This window comes from Leptodactylus fuscus, chromosome 5, assembly GCF_031893055.1.
Source record: "Leptodactylus fuscus isolate aLepFus1 chromosome 5, aLepFus1.hap2, whole genome shotgun sequence".
Taxonomy (NCBI): domain Eukaryota; kingdom Metazoa; phylum Chordata; class Amphibia; order Anura; family Leptodactylidae; genus Leptodactylus; species Leptodactylus fuscus.
In genome coordinates, this window is record NC_134269.1 from 34070017 (window position 1) to 34084171 (window position 14155).

At 45.4% G+C, this 14155-nt stretch overlaps 1 protein-coding gene across 5 annotated transcripts in view; it reads left to right on the forward strand.

The window, feature by feature from the left end:
- The first annotated feature begins 1317 nt into the window (after positions 1 to 1317).
- LOC142202638 (cAMP-dependent protein kinase catalytic subunit alpha) overlaps positions 1318 to 14155 on the forward strand; it is a 47865-nt gene continuing 35027 nt past the window's right edge. The window contains exons 1-2 of one of the 5 annotated variants that reach the window (XM_075272871.1): positions 1318 to 1434; positions 9677 to 9784. In XM_075272871.1, coding sequence (XP_075128972.1) covers positions 9739 to 9784 — 46 coding nt within the window. In that variant the 5' untranslated portion in view covers positions 1318 to 1434; positions 9677 to 9738. Of the gene's footprint in view, positions 1583 to 9676; positions 9785 to 11914; positions 12163 to 14155 lie in introns of those variants that run through there. The other 4 variants (XM_075272870.1, XM_075272868.1, XM_075272869.1 and 1 more) reach the window with 4 other exon arrangements.

Consider the following 14155-nt stretch of genomic DNA (forward strand, 5'->3'; position numbering starts at 1 on the left):
TAGTGGGATTCTATTAGGTGGTGACACTGTAACTAGATGCAATTAAAGCCAAATCCAGTTCCTGGGCACCAGTTCGGCCACTTTGTTGAAAGTGTGACACCCATTAATTCCTGGCTGGGGTTTTGCTGTTACTGCACCGCCAGGAACTAAAAGTGACAAATTAATCTGTGTTTCACTTAGGGAGCGTTCACACTACCGTCTGTGTCCGTCAGACAATGTCCGCTGCTAATGTCTGTTCAAAATCTGGCACGGACATTAGCAGCGGACACTAGCTGTGTCCGTGACATTTTGCATTGATTTAAATGGACATCGGGTGCGTTCGTTTACTGTTCGTGGGTGTCCTTAACTGTCCGTTCACAAAGATGTCCGACTTTTCAAGCGGACAGAAAAACCTACATGTCGGGTTTTTCTGTCCGCTTGAAAAGTCGGTCATCTTTGAGAACGGACAGTTAAGGACACCCACAGACAGTAAAGAACGCACCCGGTGTCCATTTAAATCAATGCAAAATGTCACGGACACAGCTAGTGTCCGATGCTAATGTCCGTGCCAGATTTTGAACGGACATTAGCAGCGGACACTAGCTGTCGGATACTGACGGTAGTGTGAACGCTCCCTTACAGAAAACTGAAGTTACTAACGGCCAAGGACTGGATGGAGCATACAGGTACATTGTGTGTCAGAGCTTTACAGGTATGACCTTACACTGCTCCCAGTCACATACATTACCACTAATTGTGGGTGGTAGTGTAGCGGAGTGTAGCCTTAGTCTGCCCTATGGGGGGCGCTATATAATACTGACACGCATGATATAAGATATACACATGAAATAAGATATGGCCATGCAATGTTGGTGCTGGCACATACCTAGGGAATGATCATTTATATCACAGCTCATACATCAACTACAAAGGAAATGGAATGGTTAAAATATCTAATTATTCCTATAGGCGTCCTCATTCGAATGTCCTTTTAACCCCTTCCTTTCCAGAGAGGGCAGCTAAGCCAGAAGACTGCACATTGGCTGTAGATTAGATTCAGGGTGAAACAGAACGTCCCCTTTAAAAGGCGGGGACTAACGGCTGCTATAAATAGAGCGCTGACGTCCACTCCAGCTAAGCCCAATCAATGACACATCCCGAGTCCCCGCCCCTCCCCTGTCAATCATTCATGTTCTCAGCCAAAGAGGTTCTAGCGGAGGCGGAGCTTTATGATTCCCACGCCCTTTCATTGGTTTCTACGCGGCGTGACGTCACGCTCGCCGTCTCCCGGGTGACAAGGGAGGAGGAGGTGGGACAGTCGGCCGGAAAGAGGTGTCAACAGTGGAGGGAATGAAATCTCCTCTGATTGGTTGCTTTCACGGACACCTGGGCGGTACTCCGGCGACTATTGGCTGACGTATGTTGAATGACGCCAAGTGGAGGCGTGGCCGGCAGGTGAGCGGGGGTCCTAGAGGTATCGCATAGGAGGAGGAAAGAGGCTCCGCGGCCTGCGGGTCCTAGAGGTGACGGGGGAGTCTGTGTGCGGGCTCCGGACGTGTCAGCGCCCGAGGAGGAGACCCCGAGGTGCGGACGGTTAGTTACGGTAACGATGGTGGGGGGAGGGAAGGCCTGGGTGGTGCGTCCTAGCGGGGAGAGAGGCGGGAGGGGGGTTTTGGTTGTAGCGGGCGGCCTGTCAGCAGAGGAGGGGGAGGCGAGGCCTGTGCAGCTGCCGGGGCTGTGTGCTGCTCGGGGGGGAGATGACAGCAGGCAGAGGCCTAAGCTGACTGGAGGTAATCGCGGGATGATCCGGCCTGTGCTGGCTGCAGGGACATCACACCATCGCCCAGTATCGGAGATCTGTCCTTACATTGACCATCCGATCAGATTGATCGTGTGGTGATGGGCTGTAGATGTGACATCTCTCCTAGTCATGGCTCCTAGTCCCTGTGAATTATTTAGTAATTCATACAATAAATATTCCACCGCCATAAGCACGCTTTGTGATCCGCACAGTGTCTATATACAGTAGAAAAGGCTGAGGCTCCCAAATCACAGAACCGGGCAACCTGGCTAATAAATGATTCGGTGCCCTCGGAGGCTTTAGATGACCCGAGATAATGGGGGAGACGGTTACATGTGTGTCCCTGTGATGGCACAAATACTCCCGCCATGGCGGTAATTTTACACTGCGACCGATCATATTTCCAGCTATTTGTTGTCATAGCTACGCCGTATCACCTGTGACTACCACTGATATATTGGAGCATGTGGCTTGGGCATGACTACCGGAATACTGTGACGTCATGGCTGCCTTGGATTTGCAAGTGACATCTTTATAAGAGTTTCCCTCTGTGTTGTGATTTCATCATGTATGGAGTGTGACATCACTAGTTTCCTAGTTTGTGTGGTGTGACATCACTGGGTGCCTTGTTGTCTGTGTACTGTGACATCATCTATGGGTGCCTTGTCGTCTTTGTTCTGTGACATCACTGGGTACCTTACATCTGTGTACTGTGAGGTCACTGGTTGCCCTGTCATCTGTATACTGTCTAGGGATTTGTATTTGTAAGTGACATCATTATGATTTTCCTCTGTGCTGTGATTTCATTGTGTGTGTGGTATGACATCACTGGATACCTTGTCATCTGTGTTCTGTGACACCACTGGGTATCTTGTCATCTGTTTACTATGAGGTCACTGGGCGTCTCACTGGAGGCCTCGTCATCTGAGTACTGTTTTATCATTGGTTGACTTGTAATCTGTGGAGTGCTTTGTATTTGCAAGTGACATCATTCCTCTGTGTTATGGCTTCATTATACATGTGGTGTGACATCATTGGGTCCTTATCTGTGTTCTGTGACATCACTGAGTGCCCTGTCGCCTGTGTTCTGTGACATCACTGGGTGCCTTATCTGTGTTCTGTGACATCACTGGGTGCCCTCTCGTCTGTGTTCTGTGACATCACTGGGTGCCCTCTCGTCTGTGTTCTGTGACATCACTGGGTGCCCTCTCGTCTGTGTTCTGTGACATCACTGGGTGCCCTCTCGTCTGTGTTCTGTGACATCACTGGGTGCCCTGTGTTTTGTGACATCACTGGGTGCCTTGTCATCGGTATACTGTGATGTCACTGGGTGCCCTGTCGTCTCTGTACTGTGACACGACTGGCAGCCCTGGTGACTCTGTACTGTGTTGTCACTGGACGTCTTGTCCCTGTGCATTCATGGGATCAAGTAATCATAAACCTTCCGTTTTCTGAAGTCTCTGATAAAGATGGTCCTGGTAGACATGTTTACTTGTTAATACATTGATATGTTACACCTTCCGCGCTGTCCTTTATTCCTCAGTGGTCATAGTGCCAGACCATTATGGCGGCAAAGTGACGACTATAATATAATAGTAATACAGTGTCAGTGACAGTTTTGGGGGATGTTTCCATCTTCGCTTTCTGGTCTGTATACGGATACGATCTAGAAGTGGAGTAACCTATCTTCATCCCTTTACTGGCTGAATTATATAGTCCACAGCTGTATTCACAATTCTGCTTTTTAGAATTGGAAATGGTCACAACCTTTCTAACAGCTCCTATAATATTCGTGGTGAGAATGGGGAGTCCTAGTATATGAAATAATTTTAATAAAATTTAATCACAAAATAGCCGAAACCAAAGGTCGGCGCCATTAACTGTGAATATACTTGTGTGGATTATTTCAATTATTACACACCCGTGCCATCGGCTAAAGATAACTTGTTCTATGGAATCCAGGCTATCTCCAGGCTAATCTCTGTAGTTACTGACCAAGCACAGCATGCTGGGAGATTTCAGCTCTGAAGGGTACAGAGTTGTAACTATAGCTGTGGATTATGATGTAACATCGATCAGTACAAAGTGAGTGAACATTTTTTTTATATTAATGTTCTATGTAGGAAGGGCATTCGGAGGTAACTATATGGTTAAAAGGAGTCGGTGAGCATCAGAATGTCCTCCAAATAAATACAGTGCTGAGTCGGGACCTTTACTCTTCCCATAAGTGGCAGTCCAGAAGGATGTAGCGGTGCTATGAATATGTACATCTTCTCCATGTGCACTTGAGCCTGCAGGTGCAGTGGGGACGTGCCAGAGCCTTAGGCTAGGTCAACCACTGAAGATCCATGGGGGTCTGAGAGCTGGGACCCTGGTGGATCAGCTGTTTGGAGCGCTCCTTTTGCTTAATAGGTGTTGCGTTCATCAGTCACATGGCCTGATCACAGAAAGTCCCATTCAAGTGAATGGACCGCGCTGCAGTAACAAGCCGCTGTACATGTACGATATTCTGCTTGGTAAGCCGGGACCCCGATGATCTTTAAGTGATGACTTATCCTAAGAATAGGTCATTCATTAGAAGGAGTCTGTCAGAAGGAAAATGGGTATCAAACTAATGGCACTACCTCATAGGACAGCTTCTACACTTTCCAAAGATGCCTTTCTTTTCTGCATTGCAGCTCCATTTTCATGACAGTCAGGATTGTATCCCTATACAGTTAGCTAGCGCTGCATGGCGTGAAATTGTAGCAGGTTACCTGCAGTGACATCGAAGGCGTTATCCCAAAGTACAAGGGTAGTAGATGAGATTGCAACAAATCCATCCACACACTGCGGAAAAGTGTCTTGTGCTGCTGGTTTTGATCTGACACCGTGTCAATTATTGCAACGTCTTTATCCACGGATTTCATCTCTTGCAATGCAGAGGTTGAAGCCTGGGCCGTAAATAAAACCCGAAAAACAGATCAGCCAATTTCAACTGGTCTTTGTTGTGTGATGTCCACTGTGGGTATCTTGCAGCAGATCTGTCCTCTGTGACCTTCGCCTTTACAGGGGTGTTACAGGACTGCCGATGGTTTCTAAAATACTAGAATAACCTTGAAGGAAGTCTGTCTCCAGAATCCAGCATATCAACCCAACCCTATAGATAGATAGGTTAGGGTCACATGAATCGCTGTATTTTCCCCTTGTGCCTCTGTTGCCGAGATATCGCTGTTTTTGTCAATATGCTAATTTTTTGGAGCAATGACAACGCCCTTGTTGCTCCATAGACCTCATTTGTATAGGGAGAAAAACAACGATATCTCGGTAATGGAAACAGCGATTTACAAGGGAAAAACCATTTGGTTCAGACGACCCTAACCTATCTATCTGCCGCTGGATTCTGGAGACAGACTTCCTGTATCACATGGGCAACTTGTTTGTGACTATTGACCTGCTCCAATGCATCACTGTTTCACCAAGAAGGAAAATCGGGCAGGTGTAGCGCCTGAAATGTCAGAAGAATAAGAAGGGCATGGCGTGCTAGAAGATGAGTATATGGCATTGTTTTGCAAACACTGATAATCCGGATACCCGTTTAGCATCCTTCACACAGATGTGTTGGCATGTGGCCATTGTTACTTATTGTTGGTGTTGTAATGTATGATGTAAATAATGTTAATGGGAATCCAAAGTGGGTTAGACTATGTAATTGGCTCCATCTCTACCGTTACTGTTTGTATCCAGAGTGTATTGCTGGTCATTGGACGTAGAAGACTGTGAACCCTATGGCGGGTGTAAGGGTGAAGGGGAGAAACCGTCAACTAAACAGCAGCAGTGCTCTGCAAGCTTTGAGACCAAAATGTGGTACAACTTCCTCACATTCAATAACTTTATGTATACTGAAAAGCCATTGGCTATGACAACCAATGCTTAGGCCCGGTTCACATTTGCTTTCGGGGAGTTTGCTTGGGGAATCTCTGAACGGAAACCTGTCCGCATAAAAAAGGGGTTACCTAAGGAAACCCGCAGACCCCTTAGACTATAATGGGGTCCGTGTGGTTTCCACTTGGTTTCTGCACAAAAAATGCGTAGAAAAAAAACACTGCTTGCAGGACTTTTCTCTCCGTATATTTCAAGCAGATTATTGAACGGAATAGCCGAACGCAGATGTGAACTGGGCCTGAAAGCAGCTGCATATAAATATCCCAATCCAGACAGTAGAGTCAACCTCTCTAGAAATAGAACAGATACAACTGCATTATTAGAGTTATATGAAAGATAAGAATCTCCTCTTTCATATGGCACCAGAAGCAAGTTTCTATGTTTTATAGTGCCTAAGATATAACTTTTTGCAGTGACCTCCCCTCCCCCCACATCCTTATTTTCCTGCTTTACACACACAAACCCAAACAACTGAGAAGAAAGTCTCCGCTCCCAATGGAGAAGTAATGGGAAGAAGAGATGCAGGAGGTCACAGCAATGAGCAACGTTTATCAATGGGACAAATGCTGCAAGAAAATCCAAAATTGTCTGAAAGTTTAGTTACACTTTAAATGTACACCCCAGCAGAAGGGATAGACTGTCATGTCTGGTCCATGGCCTGCGGACCAAAGAGCGACTCCATGTGTCCTGCACCGTCCCATCACACTCTACCCTAGATAAAACTCAGTGTATCGGTTTTCCTTGGTGTGTTCCATTTAAGGGTGAGGCCCCACATTGCAGAAACGCAGCATTTTTTGTTGCAGATTTTGTTGCGGTTTTTTGAGCCAAAATCAAGAATAGCTACAGAGGGAGAGAGAAATATGTGGGAATTTCTTAGACTTCTACCTTTTGCTCAATCCACTCCTAGCTTTGGCTCAAAAAAACGCAACAAAATCTGCAACAAAAAGAGCTGCGTTTCCGCAACGTGTTACCTCCGCCTAAAAGGGTTCTTTAAGATGCAACATTGATGGCCTAGCCTTAGGATCGGTCTTCCGTATTAGATCGGTGGGGCACCCCCACTCATGGTATGGAACTGAACGGCAAAACTGTGGCAAAACTGCATATATATATATATATATATATATATATATATATATATATATATATATATATATATATGTGGCTTAGTCTTAGTCCGGCTTCATAATCTGTGCTCCAAACAGCTGATCAGTGAGGGTACTTGGTGTCTGACCTATCCCATTAATATCTTGAAGATCCCCTTTAAGTTATTGCTCCACAGACTTCAGGCGTGACAAGTGACAAAACAATCCTTCCAGACTGATGGATTGGTCCATGTTAGTCACGTCAGCGGTTTTATTTAGTGCCTAATACTATTGGGAATGGAGGTGCAGACAATATGAACTAATACTGTCATAGAGCAGATTCCCCATTTAGGACCCCCTTCTATGATCCAGAACTTCCACATGCTCCAAGGTCAGTCTTTCATTTCACCTGCATGTAAAAATACAGTTTTGCTGCAGCGACATAATTTCTTTTAGTACCGCCAAACGCTCCCCAGGGCTTGTAGTGGGCGTGAGATTTTCACAGTATATCAATAATAAACTTGTTCAGCATTGCTCTCATTTAGTTTTCGATCACCCCTTTAAGGGTGGTTTTGGCTCTGGTTGTAGTAGGGTGTGTATGTGTGTGGCAGAACCTGATATACAACAGCTCACTTCTGATGGAACTGATAGAGATGAGGCCTTATACCATAGCACGGAGGGGCCCGCAACTTACTATACTGAGAGATCGAAAATAAAGGGGTGGATGAAATGCTGCACTTCATAAAGGTCAGTGAGGTCATAAGAACCCGCTATAGAACTTCAAAAACACCCCTAAAAATTATCGAATTTTATGGAATATGGCTAAAAACTTGCAACTGGCTTCTAAAGGGGTCTAGCCAGGTCTTTCCTAATATTTTAGTATGACTGGACTACGCACAGAGGACTCTTCTCTTCACTGGTTTTGGCAGACCCCGTTATAGTCTATGGTGTCCACGGGTAACACCACTTTTTTTTTTTTTTTTTTTTTTTGAGGTCCCAATACAGACCCGAACAACGAAGAGTCAAACGCTAATGTGAACCTAGTGTAAATCTGCAATAATTACACATATAACATGTGGTTGTGCCCTTAAAATCAGTTTTATTGTATTTATATGATTGCTTCTTTGGGGGCACTTTGGAACTTTTAAGGACTAGGGTGTACTAGGCTTGAAAAGGTTAATAAACACTGCACTAGTCATTGGAATGGTGCCATGTACTACTACATTTCTTCTACAATGTGACCCTTTCTGCTGCTTAAAGGGGATGCACAGGATTGCAAGACTTTTGATGACCCTATCCACAGCATATTTTATCAGTATCGATCGGTCGGGGTCCAACACCCAAACCGATCACCTGATGTGTCCATCGGAAGCCATATACTAAGTAACTAAGTGAATGGTAGCAGGGCTACAGTGTAGTGGGGCCGTACAGCGTAGTAGTGGCGTCTGGAACTGTAGCTCCGCTCCCACTCGCTTGAATAGGAGCGGGGCCGTACAGCGTAGTAGTGGGCTGCTTCTGGACACATACTTGGTATATGGCTTCCAGCCACATCAGCTGATCGGTTTAGGCGTTCGATATTGACCAATCTGATACTGTTGGCCTGTACTGTGGATACCTGTCCTCAGTGTAGGTCATCAGTAACAAAAATATGCTGATCCTGGACAACCCCTTTAATCTAACATCAACTGATGGACTCATTTATCTATGGACTCCTTTTTGTTTTTGTTTTACTTTCTCATCCAGACCTCAATATAAAAATTATTTTGAAGTATCCAACTTCTACTCCTACCAGGACCAGATTATCAGAAGTAATTTCAGAGAGAACTGTAATTTGGTTATCAGCAGCTTCTCCTTTGTTTCCTGAATCTGTCCACTTTTTCTACCTGACCCTGTCCTTGACTTCAATTTTAGCAAATTATTCATTTTTAGCAGTTTTTTCCTAGTTGTAATCCTCAGTTCTCCCTGAACGTTTGGGTAGTGTCTAGCTGTTATATCTTCCATACACTGCACACAGAAAGTAGAGGAGAATCTGCTCTATAAAACCTTATTTATAAGCTACAGGGGGATCATATAGGACATTATAGAGATGTACGAAGTTGTATTTATGTGAATAAAGCACTTGGGGCGAGAAAAAACCCTGCAATTAACTGTAGTCGTCCCCGCGTCTGTGCCGCCCATGCTTTCACATTTGCGCCCTGTGTCTGTTGTTCTGGTCCGTCGGAGATATGGTTCCCTGCAAGATCCCTTTGACTATAGTGAGATCCGTCAGATGTCCATTCTTGTAAACAGAAACTAGTGGACAAAAATGTGCGGCAGGTTTGACTTTTTCCGTGGAGATTGCGACAGAATCTCCAAGCGGAAAGCCGACCCAGATGCGAACCTGGCCTCCCACCTCCCCTATCCCATAGACTTCTGTGTATGCAGGTCATCTGTTCCTTCTGTGACTGTACAGTCCAGTTTGAGAGAACAAGACGGATTCAGGGAAAATTTTCAAGTGGAGAAAGGGGCATTTTTCTCTGATAAGATGTAGCACAAAGTTTCTTCTGTTTGCTTGTGCTGATTATTCATGGAAAGTTTTTGAACAATTAATGACAATTTGACGGTTTTCTGTGATACTAGTCTGACCTTTGATAAGGTCTGAGGTTAATAGGTCCCGAATCTCAGGTCTTCCATACTGTCTCCAACTTTAGGCATGGTACTGGATTGAACCCCTTCTCCTCAGGTGGACCCATAAATACTGTGAATGGGGGATGGGATCGTGCTGAGATCTTCACATTTCCATCTCTGTCAAAAACATTTATCCTCTTTATGTGTTTTTTTTTTTTTTTGTGAATTTAGAAAGGTCTAGTCTGTTTTCTACATTGGTAACTTTTGTATTTTGTCATTTTAGGTCCTAGTTATATAGGTGGGGGGCGCCTGTCCTGATCCTAGAGGTCCTGCCCGCCCCCCACCATGGGCAACGCCGCTACGGCCAAGAAAGGTGGCGAGATTGAAAGTGGTGAGTACATCCTATGGCTATTAGGATAGTGATCCATTATTAGGACTGCCACGTGTACATTCTCCCTCTGCTGCGGATAGAGATGGCATCAGTCACTGCCTTTATTTGCACCTTTTAACTGGCTTGAATAGGTTTGTGTAAAATCAGAAATTAAAGGGTTGTCCGGGATTTAGGATTTTATGATTTATCCTTCTTTGGGGCTGATAGGAAGCCCCTGCACTGATCAGCTGTATGGGCGGGGTTGTGACACCCATACTATACACAACCAGGTGCTGTAAGCCATTGGCTCCATGGTCTGTATAGTGGCCAGGAGCCAGTACTGCAGCTCGGCTTCCAATGACAGGTGGCCCCAAACCGTTCACCTGTACAGGGCTGCTTCTAACACCTGTACTATACACATCAAGGGCCTGGACGTGGTTGGCTCCCTGCCGTTTATAGTGGACGGCCCCAATACTGCATCTCAGCTTTCATTGGCTTCAATGGGAGTTGAGCTGCACTACTGGCAACCAGCTGCTCACAGTGACTACAAATCGTTTGTGTATAGTACGGCCCTGTGCAGCTAATCAGTCTAGGGGCTCGTTTCAGCCCACTACCAGTCAGATATCTATGAAATATCTGAACCTAAATCCTGGACAACCCATTTAACCTGTCTCTTTAGTACCCAGAATAGACTAAGCCCCCCATTTATGTGCCTGTATGTTACAAGTCTCTAACCCTAGTAATGTCATGACCGTACACGTTAGACAGTGGTTGGCTTAATGCTCGTTTGACCTCCAGCTGTCTCACCGGACCTCCCCACACAAACCGTAGGCTCCATGTTCAGTGGTTGGTTATCTTCCCGAAAACAAAAGGATCGAACATTTGGATTTTGACAGTGGGCGGATACATTAGATGCCATTCTCGGCTGGTCTGGCAGTCATTGTTTGGGGTCCTGCTAATCCTACAAGTGTCTGATCCTTTTGTTGTTGTTGATGAATCTCTGCCTAAGGTCTAGCAGTGGCTTACTCCCAGGCCAGAACCTGGTAACCTGGGCAAGCAGCTGTGTATGGGGAAGTCTGGCAAGACTGGACAGACGGGTATGTAATGCGTACTAGCCATGTTCTCTTGCCAAGTCATAAAATGTGCGGCTTTTTGTCACTTGGCCACGCTTACCAGTGCATACAGAACCAGAGCCATTACACGTTGTAGACATGTGACCTCACTGTATTTAACACTATGCACACCGTGAATGGTCTACAGGATTTTTTTGGTAGGTCACTTGTGGTATGATCAGGGGGACCCCTTTAATTTCCGTCATACTACTACATGTCTGGTGAACGTACCTGGTGTTGTATATGAACTGGATTCTTCTCAATATCCAAAGTCCTTCCTTGTGCCCCTGTGTATGTGCCCATTCTTCATCCTTGCATGCACAGACATTACTCTAATCTGGCAGATGCTGGATTACTGGATTTCCCAAACCATTGTCTTTTTATTTCCGTAGTTCTGCCAAATTTCTCACCATATAGCCTTCTATGGAATATTTATTGGTGGGAGTTTCTTAAACCCATGTTGCCTAAAGCAGCCAATCAGAGAGGGGCTTACGTATTTCCAAGGCTGTTTAAGAATTAAAAGCTGAGCTCTGATTGGTTGCTATGCCATGCCATGCCTGGAGCTTTCCTACCGCAGACTATTGCACCTCTGCTGCCACCTCTCGTCTATACTGTGGGCAGGTTGGTGTCTTTTGAGCTCAGGCACCATATTATAGGGTCTAGTTTATGTGGCGCCCCCTGGACACTCTTTCCATGTGCAGCCCTCTTGTCTGCGGTCACGTTCCTTTATTATAAGGGTTTGGGGACATCTCTGAGCTGTGTCAGGTTATTAGTGTAAGAATTAATGTCTGCCGTGAACAGGGATTTAATGGAGTCCGTCTCTGTGTCATTGTATGTCAAGTCTGTAGCGTAATTGAGGATGGTAGGCAGGAATTACAGGTAATGGGTTAAAAGGGGGTACCTCATGGAAGTTTAGGACATTTAGAAGTGACAGCACAAACCTGCCCAAGTCCTTTGTAAATAATGGGTTAATGGCGCCATGCTGCAGGTCACTGGTAATGAGCTTTTATCCCGGGTTAATCTCCTTTAGCAGTTAAAAATAGCTAGCCCATCCCTTCATAACAGGGTCAGCAGTGGGCTGTTGCGTCTCTTCCTGCCCCCCCCTTTCTTTTCCCCCCACCTCCCTTCCAGTGCTCTGCAGAGCATTGCACCCACTGACGGCGGATGCTCGCTCTCCGTAGCCGATGCTCTCCTCCACCGCGGGCATCTTTCGGCGCTGGAAACTGGCTACGTCTCAGCTCAGCTCTTCAACCCCTGCTCTGGACCGAGAGGGGTTTGAACGCTACGGTACAGGATCATGGGCAGGTTTTGTGGATAGGGCCGCTCACTGCGTCCATTTATACAGTGAGACATGCGGAAGATTCTTATGATCTATAATGCCGGGGGCATCCATGGGATCGTTTTGGAACTTTTTGCCTCCTATCTAGAAGGTTGTGGTTGTAGCGTTGTAATTCACCAGAAGATCTGGTCTGCACATGCTCTGACGTCTTCAGCTCTTTTTCTTCTCTTCCGGGTTGTCTTGCTTTATGAAGGAGATATGGGTTGTACGGATTATTTGTCCTATTGTATATTTACCATATGGGTAGAAATGTACGCTACTCTATTATGTATATTTTTGAGTGTAGGCCGTAAATGCATCGAAACATTCTAGCACCTTACACTGTTGTTGCACATTGCCTGTTCTAGGTGCCATGTCCATGACTAGGATACAGGTAGTTCTTGTACAGTCGTCCATCATTCACATGTTTAGTAAGATGTCTCATCCTTCCAATGGTGTCCGGTCATTATTGGTACTTGCCACATTCACCCACATTCTAAAAATAACTCGCCCAGAATTCTCATTGGTTCACTTTATGGTTTGGGACAGGGTTAACAAACTTTAACCTTACCCAGCCCCTTGTTATCAGTATTTAAAAAATAATAATAATACAGTGGGGGAATAATAGTGTTGCGCACTCATTGTCAGGTCCTAAAATCTGATGACCCAATGCCCATACATTTAAAGGGGTGGTATGAGATTATAATTTTGAATGCGGGCAGCAGGGGACGGTTATAAAATAGGCACTTCTGCTTTCCTGCATCCTCCCCTCCGTTCCAGTGTCGGTCCAGCCGATACCTCCGCCGCGTTGTTTTGTATACAGACCAGCCGCAGCATTGACATCGCATCTACGGGAATGCTCTCAGCGAACAGTGTTTGGCTGCAGCAGTAACGTTGGCTGGCCCAGCACAGGAATTGAAATTGGTGCATGCACCCTTCTCTGGTGCATACATTAAAATTTATTAACCTGGACAATTCCTTTAAGGCTGATTCCCCACATTGCAGAAACGCGGCTTTTTTTCATTGCAGATTTTGTTGCGGTTTTTTGAGCCAAGAGTGGCTACAAAAGGAATGGGAAATATAAAAGAAGTTCTTATACTTCTACCTTCTGCTCAATCCACTCCTGACTTTTGCTCAAACAATCGCAGCAAAATCTGCAACAAAAAAGGCTGTGTTTCTGCAATGTGGGGCCTCTGCCTGAATCGGGAAAAGCAATAAAAAAATTTCAATAGGAGTCATTTTTAAAAAATGTCCTTGTGGGCCCCTGGTTGTTTTTTGATTCACTCGCTATAAAACCACCTAATATTCCCATGGTGAGAAGACCACGCTTCTAGGTAACCGCTTCTTATTGTCTGGCCTGTGCCATCCTGCAAGCAATAGGAGCCAGACAGCGGGACTGAGCTACTGAGCATGTGCGACCACTGGCACTGGAGACATTAGGTGGACATTCTAAGAGAAAAGGAAAAGACCTGTAGGGGGTGCCATAACACATATGTAATAGCAGCGTATACACACAGGAGCATTATTTTTTTTTTAATGTATTTATTCCATTTGAAAACAATTGATTATACTGGTGAAATGAGCTATGGTAATTGTGAAATCCTCATCCATAGCCCAATATCAGGTGACTACTTGGGGACCCTATTTAATGTCTGTTAAGGGCCGCTTTTTACACAGCTACTATACTTTTCAGAGTTGTACCTTCTTATTTTCAGTGTGTGACTGGCCATAGACCGAAGATATTTTCTTTTTTCGTTCATAGTTGTAGGTTTTATGCTTGGAGTAGGCCAGAGAGGTTTCATTTTGGGGGTTGGAGGAGGGATTGTATGTATGTCATCTGTGGGGCCCCCCTGTATGAGGTGGGCCCTGTCTATATTCAGATTGCGTGTAGCTGTGCAATACGTCTGTAAAGTGAGACCAATGGCTGCCCTGCTTACTTTCTAAAATTGTGATTTTTGTGGC